We start from the raw sequence: 21,066 nt of genomic DNA, 5'->3' as shown, positions 1-21,066 counted from the left end.
TCTGAAACCATTTCCTGGCATTGTGATTGTCCTCAAGATGATGGACCAGTTGTTCATTACAGAGTGAATCTTAGCAGGTACGTCCTCAACTACTAAATATATATAGACGTAGAAAAATGTGTAGATGCAGAATCTGGATACGTATGGGGAAGTACACAGTTGATTTTTGTGTTCTACATCTTCACTGTACTACAGATTCCTTTGGCGAGCTTGTGTTGGCATGGTTACCTATGGAAAAACGGAGTGGCAGGCTGCTGGATGTGGACAGGGCCCAGCCTGTGAAATTACAACTTAATGACTTTTACCTGTTACCAATAAAATTATTAAAACTATATTAAGTAATTCTTATTTCCCTGTGTGTGTGCATCTAGTCAAGAATGCGGAACATTGTTTGAGTATCTAAAAACGTTTCTCATATGATGTGACATTTTTTGTAGGCTTCTTTTATTTTCCTTTGAGTTGTAATAAATGGAAATAACTTGTTAGTATGTAATGAGACTCTTACAACACACATACAGTAGGTGCAGAGTCGTAGCCTGTTTAGACATTTTCATAATCTAGAGCCTGGAATGTTTCCATTACCTAATATGGTGAGGTTTATATGATGAATTCATTGTCAGTTTCCGATGTTGTTGCGTGCTTCCATGTACAATAATTGGAGACAGTCATATTCAGTCTTATTCAGTCTTGTTCATTCATGATGGAATCCTATGTATTACTTTTAGTTCTTGCTACAGTGCCTGTTAGCCGGTAGGGGTAAACTCGTACTAACGACGTTTTTTTTCCTCAAGCAGAAGTGTGATGTACGGATGTGGGTAGCATATTGATAGTGAGTTGTTCAACTTGCCATTTTTACCTGCTGGAGATGCTAAGTCAAGACGCACAGTTGGAGGAGCAATGAATCCAGAGGAGCAGACGGTAACGTGGCTGATATCATTCGGGGTGCTTAATTCCCCCAAAAAGAACATAGCGGACCCAGAGGATTTCTTGAAAACATCGCTGAAAGATGGGGTCGTTTTGTGCAAGCTCATGGAGCGGCTTCTACCTGGCTCTGTTTCTAAGGTATCGTAAGTAGCCTCAAAACATCGATGTGTAACGGTGATGATGAAGAAAGCTTACATTTTATCAAGCAATTAACAAATGGGAGGCTTTCTGTCTGGCGAGTGGCGACGCCTCTGTAGTAAGGGAGGGGTTGAGTTTCTCACTGAAGAAAGCTTCCTTATTGTGTTCCATATCTTCCTTTATAATTACACGTAAAAATAGTTTATCTCTACACTATGAACTTAAAGTAACGGTAAAGGGATGATTATACAGTATGACAAATGATCAAGTTGTAGCCTATGTTGTTATGAAACTTATAACGATGAATTGTTTTCTGACTTCCTGTAAAGGGAAAACAATGTTCCGCATTCTTGACTAGATGCATGAACATAAAGTTATGCATTCATTTGAGTTGTTCACACAAGATTAGATCAGATGTCGTTTGATATCGGGTACAGCAAGACCATATATTTTATAAATGATAGGTCATTGAGTTGTAACGCCAGTTTGCACGCATACAAAAAATATGAACAGTTTGCACAGGTCCACGTGCACCATCATACCAGTACCCTATACCCAGGGAAACGGTATAGCTTTAATAAATGTGATTGTGCTAAACAATTTTTGGTTTTACAAAACAGAAAAATATGCTTTTAAGTAGACATAAATAGAGGCTTTACAACATATTAGGAACCATCAAGATATTTGCTGCCAATAAGTGCTTATGTACGAAGATTCTAAAAGCATGCCTACGGTGAGCCGATGTAATTATACTACTTCGTTCAATTTGTATAACTAAACTTGTTGTAAAGCGAGACAAGTAATCGTCACTTCCTCTTCGAGTCTTGCTTCCTGGTGCGACCGCCCCCTTCAGCCAGAGGTGGGTTTATGTTTGCATGACGGAGAGACGTAGGAAGAATCCAGTTACTTTGTAAACTGTAAAGCCACCAACATTCAAAAGGATACCACAGTAAAGTTCTACTTTGTTTCCTTTTGCTTATTGAGTCGTATAAAATACAAAGATCATCTTATTCGAATGTCTTTACGACTCAAATCGTTAAGATCTGGAAGGTGTGTTTTTATATATTTATTTCATGCCCATGTCTTTAGTACTGCCAAGACCCGAGAAACGAAGCGGACTGCATCGCCAATATTCGAGAGTTTTTGAAGGGATGTACGTCCTTGAAAGTAGAGGTAAGTGGCTATTAAATTATACCGTAGCTGTGTTTTATCTCACTTACATTGAAAGGCTGTTGATTTTCTTTACTCAACCACTCGTGTCCTTTGATTTGTCTGGGTTCATGTTAACTCAATGTTTCAATAACTGACATGTAGGCTATTCTTTACTAATGGCAAGGCTTATATGAATGGAGACATTATCAAGCTCAGGACATACTCATTTCAGGACATTGCTGGTAAAATTGTTGTCCTGGAGTTAAGTATTGTTTCAGCACACATTGATATCTGCAAGCATATGTTTTGGTCACATGTCAATCTTTGCCATGTGGAGTGGGCTGCCCTCACAAGCAACAGTGCTGTCAGTCTCTCCCACTGAACACAGACAGACAGATATACGTGCACAGATGCACTCACACTGTTGATTGCTGCCTTTGTTTAAAATATGGCCTTGCTGTCTAGGTTTTTTTCTCCAGTGGGCATTTGGTTCACAGAAAAATACAGTCCATTCCATTCCTAATCCTATGTGGGCCTGTCACAATGAAGTGAGATTGAAAGCGGCATGTGTACTGTACCAGTGGCTGCGGAGTCATATTTTGCATCCGCTCAGGCACAAGTTATCTGAAACAGAATGAGTGTTGTTTAAAGTGATAAGTGTAGAAAGGAAGCTCATGCTCTGTGCAGTTCCCTTTACTGTTGCGCTGGATGTTCACTTTTCCCCAACTTTTAAAATAGTCTGTTTTGGTGTAGAATCACGTAATTTGGTTAAAAAAAAGACTAAGTGAATCAGCCTGGGTCTCTGCAAGCCTAGAAGGTCTACTGTCTGGCCTGACCAGTTACTTTGGGAGGTCCTTTCTGCTTCCATTCACCATCGTACTTCTTAGCCCTAATTAGACCCTTTGCTTCAGGGGTTTGGAGAGCCACAGTTGAATTAGTCATCCAGGGTATTTTCTAAACCACCACTGCAGCTCTCAGCCCTGCCCATGTCACGGTCAGTGATGTGATTGGTATAAACGATCTGTCTCTGTTTTAGGAACGTTTTTTTCTGCCACAACCAAATTATGCACATGCTGCTGGCACGTCATGTGACTGGACAAAGGGGCCAGTCACACAGCTTTCACTTCTGCTCCAGGATGCAGAATAGGGGAAGACTCAGCGCAACGATTCAAATTGCAGTCCAGTTGTTGACCGTGTTAAGTGGCAAAGTCTACAGTATCTTTTTATTTATTTTATTTATTTTCTACAGTAGAGATACAGTATAAGACCAGTGATTCATGGCAAGGATCATAAGTACTGAACTCTGTCATTGTCCTTGACATGACATAACATCCAGATGGATGTGAAAGTCACTGTCAAATTGAAAATTAATAGTTGGAGTAAAGTTATAGTTTTATATATGGTCCCAAGGTGTCTCAGCCATGAATAGCCTGTGTCCTGTTTTTGATTGTGACATACTAAACATATGGCTAAATGTGTCTTTAAAGCCTTGTCAAAATTAGTTGCGGCCTGTAGATTTCCTAGAGAAGGGTTCACAGTTGCTTTAGCACTGAGGGGGGAGATACACAGAGCATGCCCTGTGTCTTGCTGCCTAAACTCTATATTTAAGATGTTTTATTTAAAAAGTGAAACCTTATCTGACTTGGGAAAGGCGATAGCTGTCTGAGACTGAGAGACAGAAAGCACGCAAACATTGCGTGTTCTTGGAATGGCAGATGAGGAACGAAGGGCGCCCGTTTCATCACAAAACCACTAGGTCGCAAAATATGGGTCACATTCTACATGACTGTCATTATCACTCGTCTTGTTTGAAGTAGTCACATCCCATTGTGTGCTGTTTGGGTTTCTGCACTAGGGATAGGGTCTCTGTATAGCCTGTAAGCAGCATCACTGTTATCAGATAAAGCCATTCTCTCCCAGTGATATTTGACCTACTTATCATTTCGTTGTTTACCACAGTCATATGAGTCTTTTTCTTTTTTCCTCTGATGTGTTTTTTTTTCATATTTTTTTTTTTTACTGAGGTGTCTTTGTCTTTTGCCAGGGCTTTGAACCAGAGTGCTTGTACACTGGAGAGAATTTCGGCAAGGTCCTGACTACTCTGCTGGCGGTCAACTTTGCCACCCAAGGTAAGAGAATTACAGTCTCTCCGGTGTGTGTCCTGGATGTCTTTATCTTAGAGCTGTGTTTACCTGACTAACTTCTTCTCCCGTACACGGTGGAAAGTATCTAATGAGCTCTCTAAGTGCTGTCATTTCACAGTTACATGGTAAACGTACACAGAGCCCAAAAGCTCCTAATGCATAGTTTAGGCACCTTAGTTGACAAACCCTGCACAGGGCCGTGTTTGTGTGTGCAATGGTGCAAAGCGTGTGTGTGTCATTTTGAGCTAAGGCTGCCTGTGCTTTAGAGCCCTTGTGAATCACAAATAATCCTGTATGTGCTGTTGTGGGGCAGCAGGTCTAGCCGTGTCCATGCTGCCCTCCTGCAAGGCGCCATATTCTCTGATGGTCAGCCATGGTGAGGTGTCTCATGACCCGCATGTTGCTGCTCCCCTCCTCCTCTCCATCACAGAGGAGAACACTTAACTGGATACGAAGAAGACTTTGTGCCAATAGCTGTAGAGCCTGTGCTGCACTGTCTTCTAAACAGTGAATGTTGTTTATACAGACTCCATGGTCATCAGGAGAAGGGATGTAAAGTCAGAATGATAGCTACGCCAGAATGCCATTCAGTCTGTCTCATTTACCCTTCATGTGTGATCACCAGTTAAAAGAGTTGTGCCTTTGCTGTCTTTCAAGTTAAAAAAAGCAATAGCATGACTTATCAGTCGTCACATGGATCAACGGGATGTTGCCTTTACACAAGCTATCACAAGCACAGACGGCATGGATGCTGCGTGCCACAGCTTGAAGACCAGAAGGATTGCCTGTAATGTTCTCTGCTATGTGCTTGATATTCAAATCAAATGGAGCTGGAACGGGCCAGAAGCCATTTCGACAGCCTTCGAAAGTGAGCTGCTGTCGATTGGAGGTGGATTAAGTCACACGCTCTCTAATGTGATCAGTGAGGAGGCTCCTCTGTGTTTTATCTCAAGATCAGCTGACAGCCTTTAGTACTGGGTGTGTGTGTCTCTCTCTCTTTTTTGGGTCTGCATTTTTGTGCCTGACTCTCCAGTTTTTGGGTGTGTGTTTTTGTGTGAGTGTCTGTGGCCCAGGCTGCAGGACTTGTCTGGGCGTGTGTAGGCTAGAGCCATGTGGAGTCAGGAGACCTCGTCACCTCACAGATGAACACTTAGACAACACTCCTGTTCGCAAACTTAACTGCTGGTTTCAGTTGGAAATCTACCCCAGAATAGAAGTCTGTCTGACTGGTTCTTGTCTGGTCAGGTTGGTGTTGCTTCACTGTCCATCAGTCCCCCCAGTGTAGCCCCATGCCAGGGGCACTAACAGGATAGATGTAGCTAATCCGGCTTTCCACATGGTATTTATCAGAATGTATAAATAGCTCTAAAATGATCCACTCTGGTGATAGTCAGATTAGGTGATGAGGTGTTAATCCCATTTTTCCTACATGTCCCTCCACTTCGCTGGGAAAAGATTCAATAGTATCCTAAACTTCAGTTCACATGGAGTTGGGTCGTGAATATTTTCTTTAGAATCCCTGATATTCAGACTTCTTGTCATGCCTGATTCTCACAGATTCTACTTGTGTGTTCCAGGCTGGTCTGGACTGTGGTAGTGAATGGGATTGGAAACAGACAGATATGTAACGTAGCGTGGCTACGTGTGTGTGTTGGGGGAATGCGTGCATGTGGTTTGTGTGTGTGTGTTTGTGTGTGTCTTGGCGGTATGTGTGCATGTGTTTTGTGTGTGTGTGAAAGTGCGTGTATCTCTGCATCTGCCAGACAGTCTTGTGAGAAGAGAAGCCAGCTGTCTGGCGAGCAGTCAGGTAGTAGGCCAGCGTGCGGCTGCTCTGGTCTGGGTCTGTCCAGGCTCGCATGCCGGAAATCTGAGTGACTAGCTATCGTTACACTTAAGATCTAGATCAATGGCTCTCTGATGCTGTGTGGCAAACTGTGTAGCTGAGCCGGGTCAGGACAAGGAGACAGGGGGAGGGGATGTGGTGATGCAGACATCTGTGCTGCCTCTGTCCCCAGGGCTTAGTAGAGTACCGGGCCTGATGCATCGTCATCCACAAAGCGCTAGCTCCCACCGCTCTCTGCTCCAGTGCTCTCCTCTGTGTCACTTCCCTCGCAGAGCCATGTGTGTGATGGAGAGAAATTGCATTTTGTAACCTATTGAAGTATATCTGTTCTTTGCATTCACCATGTTTTGTTCATATCTAAGTTACATTTGTGTGTGTGTGTGTGTGTGTCAACAGACTGTGGCGCTGAGAGGTCATGTCCACAGGGCGGTGCTCCCACTGCTAGTCAGTCCAGCTCCTCACACACACTCTCCAAGTCCAGATCCCTGCGTAGACAATCCAAACCAGCGGTAAGGAATCACCACACCCGCGCACACACACACACGCACACACACACACACACATACACAAAATAAACCAGCAAAACCCACCTACATCTATAACACAAACATGTCAAATCCACGTGTAAACATACACAAACAAACAGTCGCACTGACAAATTCGACACACACAGAAGCGCACTCAGGAACACATCCCTGCTTTCGTTGGGTCACTAAACCGAGCCGCCCCTCATCCAATCAGGAGATGTCAGAGAACGGTGGGGGTGGGCACCTGATGGTGAAGGCGCGCTTCAACTTCAAGCAGAACAACGAGGACGAGCTGTCGTTCAACAAGGGCGACCTCATCTGCGTGATGCGCCAGGAGGAGGGCGGCTGGTGGGAGGGCTCGCTCAACGGCCGCAATGGCTGGTTCCCTAGCAACTACGTCCGAGAGGTCAAGCCATCTGGTAAGTAACACCCCCCCCCCATTCCAAAGTGCACCCTCCCCCACAAAAGCTACCTAACTATAAAAGCTTTAGGCCGGGTGTAAATGTGAAATTCGGTTACCAAATCAGCCTGACGCCCTTCCGTCCTCCCCATCCACAGAGAAGCCCTTGTCTCCAAAGGGGACCCAGCTGACCAAGAACTACTACAGTGTGGTGAGCTAGCGCCCAGATCAGGACATCTAGACAGACCTCACAGCCATGCACCTATCTGTGTCTGCTGGATGGGCCTCTGGACGCTGTGAGTTTGCGTTGCAGGTGGTGCAGGACATCCTGGAGCATGAGCGGGAGTTTGTGAAGGAGCTGCAGACGGTGCTGAGCTGCTACCTGCGCCCCCTACTGGCCAGCGACAAGTAAGACAAGACAATAAGAGCTGAATAGGAACTCAACGGCCAAACTGGAAATCAGCTGTGTCACGCGAATCATCTTTCACTGAACGACCATGATCCTTTTCCACGTTAACAGTGAGGTTTCTTGTCAGTGTTTTTCATGTGAGTACCTGGTGTAGTCAGTGAGCCTGTGGCGTGTGTGTTCTCCAGGGTGAGCAGTGCGGACGCCACCAGCCTGTGCGGCAACCTGGAGGACGTGCTCACCTTCCAGCAGGGCCTGTGTGTGGCTCTGGAGGAGTGCACCAAGTAAGTGTGTGTGTCTGTGTGTGTCTGTGTGTGTGTGTGTGTGGGGAGACGATGACAAATACCCACCGCTGATTGGAAGGCTCTTGCGTGAAGGCCTGGGGGACTTGCAAGTTGTTTAGGGACCTTTCACTACTTTAGTTGTTGCTCCCTCTAGTGGCGAGTAGGCATGATTTCATCAGATTTTACATAGACAAAGCTGAAACGTTATCTTTTTGTGTCTCCTAATCCCCCCTTCCTCCTCCCCCCCCCCCAGGGTTCCAGAGGGGCAGCAGCGAGTGGCAAGCTGCTACCTGAACCTGATGTGTCAGATCAGGACCCTGTACCTATCCTACTGTTCCAGCCACCCTTCTGCCGTCTGCGTGCTCACCGACCACAGGTCCGCCTCACGCCGGCTCCCCCCGCACAGAGGCCAGGCTGACCCTGGGTCCTAATGTAGTAATAAGTGGCGTGGAGAGAATCACACATAAAATAATGCAGTTAGCCTCAGATGTAGCCTAACCCTAACCCTGTGTAGCAGTCAGTTCTGTATGCTGCAGCTAAGATGAATGATCATGTCTCATGCACTCTAGCGGAGTTTCTCTTCTAAGTGTAATTGAAAACCTCACTTTCACCTGTCATACCTCAAAGAGCCACTAGGTGGCACTAGGCTTTCTCTGAACGTGGCCAGATGTTGACTGGTTCAGTGTCTGGAGCTGGGTGAGGAGGAAAGATCTTTAAATAATCGTTTGAACATGCATCTGATCTTCAGCTTTGGGGCTTCTCACTCCTTCTCTGTGGAGGTCACATGGGTGCTCTGCTCATGAGTTAGTGGCGGGGAGCTTTAGGTGAATCCACAGCTGTTGCGCAACTGTAATTGCAAATTTATATGACAACTAGCATATACCGTACTAGCAAAACTAGCACTTTTTGGGGCCTTTCCCCTGAATTGTACATTTACAACTTTTGTTTGTTCTGTGATATGAACAATGAAGTGTAGAAAAAAGTGAACAACAGTGAAACACTCATAACACACACGAACATATATATATACACACACTTGTATACACACACAGGAAGTACGCTGACAGGATATCAGGATATGTAGTTGCGGTTAAGTTGAGGCACATGAGGCCCTTTTGAATTCACAGTAACTTACTTTGCATGTCTCATACGCCTTTGTTAGACACATCCTGCATGTTTGGGTAGCCTCTTCAAGCTACAATGGCTTGGAGCCAAGAAACTGAACCCATATTTGTGTACTGACTATGTTGCAAGATCTTTGTTTCCTTTCCTCAAGTAAAGTAGAATTGGTTTATAGAAACTTATGAATTCCTAGTTAGATAATCAAACTTCTTGTCCAACCCTATATGTGTGTGTGTGTGTGTGTGAGACAGCGAGGAGCTGGACAAGTTCATGGAGAGCCAGGGGGCCAGTGTCCCAGGCATCCTCACCCTGACCACCAGCCTGAGTAAGCCCTTCATGAGGCTGGACAAGTACCCCACCCTCCTGCAGGAGCTGGAGAGACACGTGGAGGTAGGCCTCGCCCCCCCCCCCCCCCCCCCCCCCCACGGCTGCCGTCTTCCAGGCCTCCGCTGTCCAACCCCAGACCATCATCCCTCGGTAACAGATCATTGGTTGCATAATGAACAGATGCGTGTTCCTGTCCTACAGGGGGCCCACCCAGACTACGGTGACATCCTGAAAGCCACAACGGCTTTCAAAAACCTGGTGGTGAGTCTCCGAACATCTGTGGAAGCCCTCCTTCTCATTAGAGTGGGTTTGCAGACCTGTTTGCACAGTGGACACCCTCCAAATGCTTTGGGCCACATATCGATAGTTTACTGTGGAGCTGTAAGTGATACACTTTTCACTTTTTTGATTTTCCAGCTACGGCAGCTAGCTCCGTTACAGTAGTTGTGAAGGAGTTGGCTAAGGCGAACGCTAGCGATTGGTTATGGCAGATCAGAGTGGCTCTGGGCAGATCAAATAGTTTTAAACTTCAACAGAGTATCCACCTTCAAGGAAGTTAACGCTTGTCAATGGAGCGATCCCAGACCCTCTGTACAAATGAAATGTACTAGGGTCTGGTTAGGACCAGGCTAACATAGACCAGCCATCAGTTCCAATCTTCCTCACTGGCCTACATAAGCAAGCAGTGCACCTATCAACTTGTCGGATAAGGAGATGACTAAAACTGTTAGATCCACCCTATACTTTTCTGTATGACTGGTTCGTAGTTCAAGGTGCATGTAGGGATAATGTGACCCATTTGAGCCTTCTAATCTCCTCACCTCACATCCACCCGTCAGCAGCGAGGTAATCACAGTGTTGCCCAGAGCAGTAGGTGTGCAGAGACAGCATGAGTGGAATCGGGAGGGCAAGTCTAGATGAGAGGTAATGCTGTTGTTTCCACAGTCAGGACGTTGTAGGGGAGGAGGGAAGAGGTGACTCACAAAACCCTCTATCTGAGTGTGCGAATGTGAAAGGGAGAGAAAGAAAGAAACATAGGTCAGGGGGGGGGGGGGTGCACGGTATGTGAGTGTGTGGGATGCGTTGAAGGTTAACTTATTCGTACAACCTGCGCCTGCACCAACTACATACATATTTTTTTGTCAGAATGAAGCGAAAATAGAGCTCGGATGCATTGTCATTTTTTGGAGTGAGAGAGTGGGGGAGCCCCTTCCTGCTCCCTGACAACCACTCTGTGTTGCTCAACCCGGCACATTCCTCAAGCGTGTACGTGGAACATTGGCCTTTTCATGTAAACCGTGCACCATGTCCCACCTGTTCGGTTGGAACAAACAGGACTAGCTTCACTCGTCCTACCAAAGGACATACACACATAAGGACATTTTTCAGACAATTAAGACATTTTGTGGCCCGCACCCCTGTAGCTGAATGCCAAACACACTACTTTGAACAAACACTTGAGACTCTCTTTCCATCTTTCCTCCTGCCCTTTTCCCCCCCCAACTCCTCTCTCCCTCCTGTCTGACTCTCTTCCCCCCGCCCGCCCCTCATCTCAGACCCATTGCCAGGACCTGCGCAGGAGGAAGAACCTGGAGCTCCAGATCCTATCGGAGCCTGTGAGAGGCTGGGAGGGCGACAGCATGAGGACCCTGGGCAGTGTGGCCTACATGTCCCAAGTCCACATGCAGACCGGAGCCAATGAGGTGAGGGCATTTAGAACGACAGGAAGCATTGAAGGATCTCCACCCCCAGTCTGCATGTATCTCGCTTCATGGTTGCGGTCAGGGTTAGATCTGTGTGCCTTTTTCTCTCTTTAATAACATGAGGCTCAGAGATGAAGGTTATTGCCGATTCCTCTCCTGTTGTGTGGTTGAGTGATGGCTCATTCTCAGGACTGTTGCCTGTTCTCAGTTGTGCTCCAAGGTCCTTCTCCAGGGTCATCCAGGTTCTACCTGGCAATGTGTTCCTCAACTCACCACCTCTGTCATAGGCTTTACCAATGACAAACTGTAAATGACTTGGAAACAAGATTTTTCACTGAGATATCATCCATCTAGCTAGCTTTCCATTTCACTACAGCGCCTTCTCTCTCACTAATGAGCATGTGGGCTATGTAGATCAGAAAATAATCTGCATTAGCTGTGGGAGCTGGATCCCTAATAGCCCACACGCCAGTCTAGAGCAGAGCCCCCCACAGCCCGACTCTTCTGTGGTGTCTGTGTAGGTGTGGGCTGTAGGCTCTGGCTGTTCTCTTACAAGTAAATGTACGCTTTCAGTAGACTCGCGAAAGGAAACCTAGCAGTTGTCAGCCCAACTGGTACACCTAAAACAATTCCATGAACCTCTCAAATCTTTTTTCTTCTCAGTTATATTTCTCCTTTTTAAATGAGGTGACATTTATGTATCTTGACCGTCTAGACTAATTCCTATTTCACCACCAGCATCAAGATAAAAACGACATCTTCTGTTGTAGTCATTGATGGTTGATGATTCGTTGCGTGTGTGTGTGTGTGTCCTTCAGGAGAAAGAGGAGCGCTACCTCATGCTGTTCCCCAATGTGCTGGTTATGCTGTCTGCCAGTCCACGAATGAGTGGCTTTATATACCAAGTGAGTCTGCCCCCCCCCCCCCCCCCCCCCCCCCCAACCACACACAGACCGACAGACATTCAACCTGACCCTGGCTTCAGACTCCTCTATACTTCTATAGATTCACCTCTCCTTTATCTGTCTCTCTCCCACTCCCTCTCTCCCTCAGGGAAAGCTTCCTCTGACAGGCACCACTGTGACCAGCAGGGCAGAGGACATAGAAACCGGCCACTTCGCCTTTGACATCACAGGTGCGTCTCCAGAGCTGGGACTTTGCTGGGCGCTCTCTGGTGGGCTGGTGGGTGCAAATAGAAAAGCAGTTATGCCAATTTTCATTCATCATTGGTGCCCTTCTTCTCTGCCAGTAGCACTGTCTGGGGAGACAGTGCTACTGGCAGCTTTACTCACAGTAGAGCAGACACTGACAATGTAAGCCCCCTCTGTGTCATTGTGATTAGTTACTGCATTGAAGCTTTGAGCTGATGAACTTTCCTTTAGCCTACTCTCCACACAGTCTTGAGTTGAGGCTGGCTGTCTGACTACCAATCATTAAAAGAACACAGTATTTTGTTGTTCAGCTTTGAACTGCCAGTTTGCGGGACAAGATTAGTTCAGACTCTGCAGTGCCTGTTGGGTGTGGGCCTCAGGTGATTTGGGAGTGAAGATGGTGTGTTTGTCTCTCGTGTGTGTGATGTGTGTGTGTGTGTCACAGGGAGCATGATGGAGCGCACCACCGTGCTCTGCAGTAACCCACACGAGTTGCAAGAGTGGCTAGAGCACCTGCAGCCCTTCACCAAGGGGGGGAGCCCTGTGGGCACCATCTTAAAGGTAGGACGTTCAGCATCTCCTGTCTGCCTGTCTCTCTTGCTCCCTGTCTCTCTCTTGTGCACTCTTCCTCTCACTCTATTTCTTTCTTTCTCCTGTTGCTGTGTTTCTGTCTTGGGTAGACTGAGGGCAAGCCTCTAAGCATAGTGGGCACCCCCACCCACCTCCCCAACTTCGGCACGCCAACGGCGGCCGTCCGAGGACCCCTGGAGGCCCCCAGGACTACCAAGCCCTGGTCGCTCAGCTGCCTGCGCCCCGCCCCCCCCCTCAAACCTTCTGCCGCGCTGGGCTACAAGGAGGTGAGAAAACACAGACTCACACTTCTCACTGTGTTTTTGACATGAGCGTTTGGAAAACCCCAACTCAGAGCTTGTGTGTGTGTGTGTGTGTGTGTGTGTGGGTAGTAGCTTCTGCATATGAGTGGTCAAACTCTCAGCAAACAGCTCACCTAGGAGGGTGAGGAAAGGAGGATGGCTCTATTGGCCTCGTCTGTGCATCTGTTCCAGTAAACGGCTGTGTGTCTTGCGGGTCAGAGATGAAGGGGTCTGCCATGCCAGGCTTCTGCAGAAGAAACAGCTGTACCCAACCAGAGCCAGTGTTGGAACTGAGAGAGAGAGTGGCATGAGGTTACTGACTAATGTGCTTCCATGGCAGTGTTTGGTTTGACTCAGTCAGCTTAAAGGGAATTTTGATTATTTGCTGATACTGCACTAATAGTTGCCCAAAACTGGAAATCAAGGGCACTCACAGGACCACACTACATAACAGTAACACACACACACCACACAACGGTGACACACAGGAACAAACTACCGCAGTTCATTTGAATAAACTTGACAGAGGATATTAACGTTGGGAAATAACTAGTGCTGTCAGTTTAACGCGTTATTAACGGTGTTAACGCAAACCTATTTTAACAGCGTCAATTTCTTTATTGCGAGATTAACGTTCTTTTTGGCCTAACAAACTTTTTAGTTTTTTTCACATGCTGTTGTAACGGTTGCAACAACTACTGACGTTAGAAAAACTACAACACCACACCGGAGCTAGCTAGACCGGAAACAAAACAACAGGCACGCCGCACACACTTGTTTGGGCTTGCGAGCCGGCTAAAGAGTAGTAGCAGAGACTGTTTAGACAATAGACATGTTAGAAATTCTCTGGTAGTAGGCTAACGTTACGTTTTGAGTGGATAGCGAGCGCGAGACGCCAATAAGATTCTGAATGGAAAGTTTACTTTAAAAAAGTTGCCAAATGGTTCCATTGACAAGACCAAAGTGATCTGTGTGTTTTGTCGTTGTGAACTGAGCTATCATCGCAGCACGTCCAGTCTGAAATACCACTTGATGGCCAAGCACACAGCTGATGCGAATTCTCCGCCCCCTCGTCAAAGCCAGGCAATTGCAATGTTGTTTTCAATTATTTTTTTTTACATTCGCGCCAAGCAATCCGATCCACTTTTCAATGTTGATAAGAGCATTAAAATTAGAAAAAATAATGGAACAAAAGAAATCAAGGAACATTTAGAATAGTTAAAAATGTGTGATTAATTGTGATTAATCGCGAGTTAACTATGACATTAATGCGATTAATCGCGATTATAATAATATTTTAATCGTTTGACAGCACTAGAAATAACTGCAACCCTGGAATAACCTGCAGTCCTCCTTGCTTGGCGAGGTGAAAGCAGTCAGTGGACTGCTGGGTATTCCCTCTGGACTCTGAGGATTGCATGTGATGACCTCTTTTTCTCCACTTTTTCTCTTTTTATTCTACTCTTCTTGTCTCTTGTAGATCCACCATGCTCTGTTTTGGGGAAGTGTATGTATGTGTGTGTGTGTGTGTGGGGGGGGGGGGGGGGGGGGGGTGGTGTTGGGTGTAGTTTAGTAAAGTGTTCCCTGTTCACATCATTCTACCTAATCTTTCTCACACCATTTTTACATGCACATTTTCCCCTTCTCTCTCTTTCTCTCTCTCTCTCTGTTTCTCTCTCTCCATACTTGCATCTTTAGAGGATGTCTTATATCTTGAAGGTAAGGTTAGCTCTTTCTTTCCCTGTGTGTATGAGTGTGTGTATCTGTGCCTGTGTGTGCCCGCCTCAACAGTAGCGTATGGTGCTTTTTTTGCATTTGTTTTCCTCTGCATCCCCCTCCCCCCCCCCCCTTCCCCTCACCACACTCTTCTCCACTGAGAGTTGTTGGGTTTCCTGTGCGCTTGGCAGTCCTGTATGCCTCTTTCTGTCTGTCTCTCTCTCTCTGTTCTCTTGTATGGGGCCCATTTCCGTGTATCTCACATCTCTTGTCTGCCATTCAAGGAACCCTGCTGAAAGACTTATACAAAGGACGATCCTGCATTATTGAAGCTTTCCCTCACAAAAACAAAGTTTAGGTTGTACTATTAAGTATTGTTGAGAACTACCATTATATACAGTACCAGTCAAAAGTTTGGTGCGAGTCAAAAGTTTGGACACATCTTCAAGGGAAAATGTGTCCAAACTTTTGACTGGTACTGTACATGCTAAGCATCATCGTCCATTCTAAATACCCTTCCCTCACTCACAGATAAGAGTGAAAGGGAATACTATTGAGTGCCACTATCACATATGCATATATACAGTATTCTGGCCATGACCTTTATGGGCATTTGTCTACATGCTTCACATTGTCTGCCCACTGATCTGCAACGTTGGCGGATGAGGTACTTCTGAGTAGTTGATGATCCTGGCCTTTCTAAGAATTAGATATCTGGGTGACGGTTTATGAAGGATTTGCATTGCATTAGATGTGGTAAAGAAACAGAGAACTCACATACATTTTCTCCATCTGCAAAGCAACTATCCTGTTCGCACAGTCTGAAAAGTGTGGTGTTTTAGAAGGTAGTCACACCTGTGCCGTGATATAATCAAGTCAAATGAGACTAAAAGGCACCATCGAGGTAGCTCCCCCACTGAGAGAAGCATTTTACATTTAGAGTTGGCGAGAGGAGGGTGGCTTTAAAAAGGGGTACTTTAGCACTGATTGCTGCCAAGTTATTCAGTCACCCAATTAGTCCATTCAGCATTAGACTTGTTAACGATAAAGGTTGACTTATTTACCAGATGACATCGTAGGCCACCCGAGTGCATCACAACACTATAAATAAATGACTAATCGCAAGCTGAATTGGTCGGCCTCAGGAAAGACAATTGTAAATCCCATGTTTGTTGCCTTTCTGTTTGCGTGTGTATTCGTTTACAGGCATTGTGTGTTAATGTCTGCTTGCATACCATGTCTTTCCGTGTCTCCCCGTCTTGGCGCGTTTGTGTCTGAGACTGCCTTTGTGGACTTTCTAACCTCTCTATCTTTTTTCTCTTACTTACTTTCTCTCTCTCGGTCTCCCTCTCGCTCGCTCTCTTTCTTTCTTTCTCTATTTCTCTGTGCACTTTCCTTCCTAATGGTTCAATGCAGGATTCTAGTAAGAGCCCACGACCCATGAAGAAGTTCCTCCCAAAACGCAAAACGGAGAGGAAACCTTCAGATGACGAGGCCCTGTTCAGGAAAAGTTGTAGGTTTGCTGTTACCCTAGGAAACGCTTCGCATGAGAATGAGCTGTGGAAACCGAACACTAGAGATTCTCACTAGGTGTTAGCTGATCAGTGTAACTTCCAAAGTTTGAAAACCTCCAAAAAGTTATATTATTTCCAAGAATAATATTATGCTACTATTATTATGATTTTGTTATTATTACACACTAAAACCAATTGTTATAATAGATTTAATATAAATAATTGGTCAATTGAACCTGATTTGCGTGTGTAGAATGTTTGAATGTAAAGTGTGTTCAGTATGATACTAAAAGGTCTGTGTGTGCTTGATTGACAGGCACAGCAGCTCTTGAGGAGGACGCTCAGATCCTGAAGGTGATTGAGGCCTACTGCACCGGGGCCAGCCTCCACCAGACCACAGGTGTGTGTGTGTGTGTGTGTGTGTGTGTGTGTGTGTGTGTGTGTGTGTGTGTGTGTGTGTGTGTGTGTGTGTGTGTGTGTGTGTGTGTGTGTGTGTGTGTGTGTGTGTGTGTGTGTGTGTGTGTGTGTGTGTGTGTGTGTGTGTGTGTGTGTGTGTGTGTGTGTGTGTTTGTATAAGAGAGAGAGAAATTGGTGCAGTTTTTACTACTGTATGACTTAATAGTTCATGCAAATCCTCGGCAGGGACTAACTTGTGTGTGCGTGTCTCTATACCCTTGCGCAGCTGTGCGGAAGGAGTGCATCCCCCAGGTCCTGCTTCCAGAGGAGGAGAAGATCATTGTGGAGGAAATGAAGAGCAACGGTCAGACAGTCATCGAGGAGAAGTAAGGCTGCAGTCCCTCCTACAAACAGACCCCCACACAGCAACGACATCACCACGGAAACACCCCACTTCCTTGTTATTGATCAGATATCATGGAAGCTGCTGCCTACAGCTACAACATCTACTGATCCTGTTGAGATTATTAAGGAAGAGATTCATGGTTCTCCATGACGTTATCATTGCTAACCTTTCTTGTTTATTGCAGGAGCCTGGTTGATGCTGTATACGCTTTAAAGGATGAGGTTCATGAGTTGAAGAAGGTATTACAGTCAGGTGTCAGTCATATACTGTGTATATATATCTATATATATATATATATATATAGATATATACATATATACTGGTGTGAGGCACTGCTTGAACATGGATGTGATGATATACACTGTACTGTACAGTACTGTACAGTACAAACCTTTAAGAGAATACTCTTGTGTTACAACTGCATGTTTGTGTGTGCGTGTGTGTGTGTGCACACATGATGATCACGCAGGAGAACAAGTGGATGAAGCAGTGTCTGGAGGAAGAGCAGAAGTCTCGTAAGGAGCTGGAGAGGGTGGTCAAGAAGCTCGCCAAGGGCAAGAACGACTGTGTCTGGGAGGACGGCCCCCACTGAACATCATCATGCAGTAATCCCCCCCAACATCATGTGCGTTTGTGTGTGTTAAGCGTAACGTATGAGTGTGTGTGTGTGTGTGTGTGTGTGTGTTTGAGAGAGAGCTACAATGCACCCATATGGTCCACAATTCAGCCCTGCTTACTAGCCTGAGTAGGCAAACTTCTATCCAGACATTATGGTTTCCAAGTTTGGCTTCACATGCTGGACATCTCCTGTTGTGGTCCCGCCTCCTCGTCACTCCTGTCTCTGACCATGGGTGTTTCTGAAGCGCCACAGGACACCAACCCCCAGAGGACCAATAGTTGGGGATTCATTTACCAGTCCAGATGTATGGCTGCTGGCACCGTGAAGCGTCACAGCATTGAGGAGCCATGTAGAAGGCGGAAAGTAAGTCAGCACCCCTGGCTTCAATAGGAATCACAATAGGAGTAAGAAGCCATGTTTAGGTCCCAGACGTGGGGATGCTCTGTGTTCAGCCAAGAGTTTGACCCCCTCAGCCGACACTGGGCTTCCCCTGTCCCGACCATGTCTGTTACAGCAGTCCTTTGACATTTCATATTTTGTATTGTTTTTGTTGTCGTGGTTTTTGAGGACACCCCTGCTACACAGTCAGGAAAGAGAGGCTTTCACGGCATAATTACAACTTTTCTTTCGGATTGAATGCACCTTCTAGACATGAGACTACATATCTGTAAGCTGTTTTGCTGGCCTCAAAGCTTTAGTACATTTCAGATGGGTCTGACCAATTCCTTGACTATCACACAGTCTGGGTGATGCTCAGAACCAAACGCTACAAAGCTTATATGAGTAGTTTCTTCATAGGTTTCTACATAGGCTGTGTATCTTACAATCTGCATGGATGTACAGTATTTCTATGATATCATGCATTAGAAATGTGATATTTGAAGACAGTCCTATGTATTCCAAAGCTATCAGGGACATAAATGTATAACATATTGATAAGACATTTAGAAGTGTGAATCATGCGAATACACACGCAAAAAAAAAGACAAAAAAAAGATTGGCAATAATGTCTCCTATACTTTCTTACTGAAAAGATATACAAATAACAGTTGGCTAATAATACATGGCTTTGCTTTGTTATCGCGGTTGAAGAAAGTATATTGCTTATTTATTTTTAATAATACATTTCTTTGTGCAGAGTGTGTATATGGATGTATATGGTACTAGAAGCCCTTGTGGGGGTGGGTTTATGAGATTCTGCCATAAACTCGGCTTGTTCAGCCCAACCCACATGGCTGATGAGCAGCACCAGCAGCATGGAAAAATGGCGTTTAGCGGTACCACACGGAAACATCACCTGATCAATTGGTGAGATGTGGATGATGTGTCAGTTTATAAATAAAATGGGGTTGAGGCCGCTCCACAGAGTGCATTTGGTATGACTTTCAGAAAAGTGTTGCTCTAGGTTTTAAGCGAACTCTGGTTTCCCTCCAGTTCTTCCTTTATAAACTGATACAAAGATGGGCCCCATATTCATTGTCAATAAAGAGAGATGGTTTCAGTTATAGACTAGAGAGACTATTGGTAAAGTGCCTCTTGATCCAGTGTATAACCTCAATATGGATTAAGGATGAGACTGGAATGGAATGTTTTAAAGGATTGTTTGCAAAGATGCAAAGGTTGTTTGTATTGGGCCAGGATAATGAGTAGTGTTGGTGGATCTTCTGTTATTCTCACGTCTACCTTCACATTCTCTGAGGACTTCCTCTATAGAGGAGGTTTGGTGCATGCACTGTCGAGACGGGCGTCCACTCCTGCTGCACTGCACTAGCAGGGGCAGGATGGACATGCAATAAGTGACTGCATTACTGTTTAGCCAGGTGTTCATTCTGCTGCTCAGGCATGATTGACCCAGTATGTCCCAAACATGATCTCATTACATGGATTTGGCAATACCAGTCACAATGATGACTCCCGCCCAGACAACCACACACATATCCACCCTCCAAACCAAAATGAGCCAGCCCATGTTCGTAAGCCACAGGGTTGTCTTGCTTGTGTGATTGTATAGCATACTGTATCATGTGTCCCGGTGTTCTGTTGATTTGCCCTACCGTGTCAGATTGTCCTACTGTAGTTCAGAGATACGGGGCTAACCTCAACCCTGGTGTGTGCATGCGCCATGAGTCCAGGTAGGAAAATCTGTCGGGTAGGCCAAATATTAGGACACCGAGTTTGATTGTCAATGTTCAATCGACTGCATGTCAATGCTGACGGAACCCAGTATCAATCGTTCCTGTTTTATCGCTTGAGAATATTACCATGGAATATAGAAGATTTTTTCATAGTGTCTTCTCATTTCCTCTGTGTCCGGTGGCCTCAGTGAGCACTTAGAGGGGCGGGGTTTAGAGGGTGTGAAACAACTCCGTAACCCGCTCATCACCAACAACACTTGTGTGTATTGTATGAAAAAGTTGTTCTATGCAATTATCATTGGTAAAGGAATTGTACTGCTTTTTTTTCTAGACGCTGTGTACTTTCATGTTTTCAGTATGGTCATTCTTTTAATAAAATGTTTCTGTCTATAGATTCTTTGTCATTACTCTTTTTTATGTAAATCCTGCTTTATTTGGTAATTTCTTCAGATTAATCCAGTGTTAGTCAGCAACACATTAATTAACAGCACAGCATATGCATGTTTGGAAATATGAATGATGTGACACATCGACTCTGGACCCTTTCCACTGTAAATATAACTGAATATTCCATTAGGATTATACGTCTGCACAAAGTTCATACTTCGTTGTGTTAATGACTTTTCACAGGGGACATTCAGAATGGAATAGAGTAGAGAGCAGCACTTCCTGTGTGTAAGAGACTGCAGCTTTGCAAAGCTGCCGTGTTCACTGATAATGAAGACTCACACTTTCCAGACTGTAATTCACGACCACAGCCGGCTACAGATCTAACCCAGGAAAGATCCGTACAGCCTACAACACCCTCAACACCTCAGAATGGAAGGGAACACTCATTTTGGTCATCTAAAGCAGTGGTCTTTAACCCTGGTCCTCAGAGCCCAGCTGTTGTCAATGTTTTTGATTTTTCCCTGCTCAAACACACCTGATTCTAATCAATGGGTTGTTATCAAGCCTGATCAAGCATATGGAGGGGTTGATGGGTCAACCAGGGTTTAAGACCCTAACGAACTCAGTGTTCCTAAGGATAAAGCCTCATAAGTCACAAGTCATTTGAAGTGGAATGACATTGATCCGAGTACTGATCCTTGATTCAATAACTGTTGTTGACAAATCACATGCCACATCACTGCAATGTTTTCTAAATGTATTCATAGAGGAGATTTATTTTTGTGGTTGATCACCTTTGGAGATGTATTTGATGTGGGAGGCAGGTTATTTGTGCCCCAGATCTTAAAGCTGAACTAAGTCACATTTTAGGTCATGGCACTTCCTTGCTAACGCACA

At 45.3% G+C, this 21,066-nt stretch overlaps 1 protein-coding gene across 2 annotated transcripts; it reads left to right on the top strand.

Moving 5' to 3' along the window:
* The first annotated feature begins 783 nt into the window (after positions 1–783).
* On the top strand, positions 784–20,171 carry arhgef6 (Rac/Cdc42 guanine nucleotide exchange factor (GEF) 6). Of its 2 annotated transcripts, XM_067247410.1 has the most exons (22): positions 784–1,062; positions 2,152–2,235; positions 4,259–4,343; positions 6,598–6,710; positions 6,943–7,147; positions 7,287–7,339; positions 7,442–7,536; positions 7,723–7,818; positions 8,072–8,194; positions 9,192–9,330; positions 9,469–9,528; positions 10,824–10,970; positions 11,789–11,875; positions 12,024–12,105; positions 12,567–12,682; positions 12,802–12,978; positions 14,692–14,712; positions 16,126–16,222; positions 16,540–16,623; positions 16,906–17,005; positions 17,210–17,264; positions 17,495–20,171. In XM_067247410.1, the coding sequence occupies exons 1-22, from the start codon at positions 898–900 to the stop codon at positions 17,615–17,617; spliced, it is 2,307 nt and encodes a 768-aa protein (XP_067103511.1). In that variant the 5' UTR covers positions 784–897; the 3' UTR covers positions 17,618–20,171. The 2 variants fall into 2 exon arrangements, with proteins under 2 accessions (XP_067103511.1, XP_067103512.1); XM_067247411.1 differs by lacking the exon at positions 14,692–14,712.
* The last annotated feature ends 895 nt before the right edge of the window (positions 20,172–21,066 follow it).

The sequence above is a fragment of the Osmerus mordax genome, chromosome 12, assembly GCF_038355195.1.
Source record: "Osmerus mordax isolate fOsmMor3 chromosome 12, fOsmMor3.pri, whole genome shotgun sequence".
In the NCBI taxonomy this organism is placed as follows: domain Eukaryota; kingdom Metazoa; phylum Chordata; class Actinopteri; order Osmeriformes; family Osmeridae; genus Osmerus; species Osmerus mordax.
The sequence above is the reverse complement of the archived record's forward strand: the minus strand, read 5'-3'. Positions and strand labels throughout refer to the sequence as shown.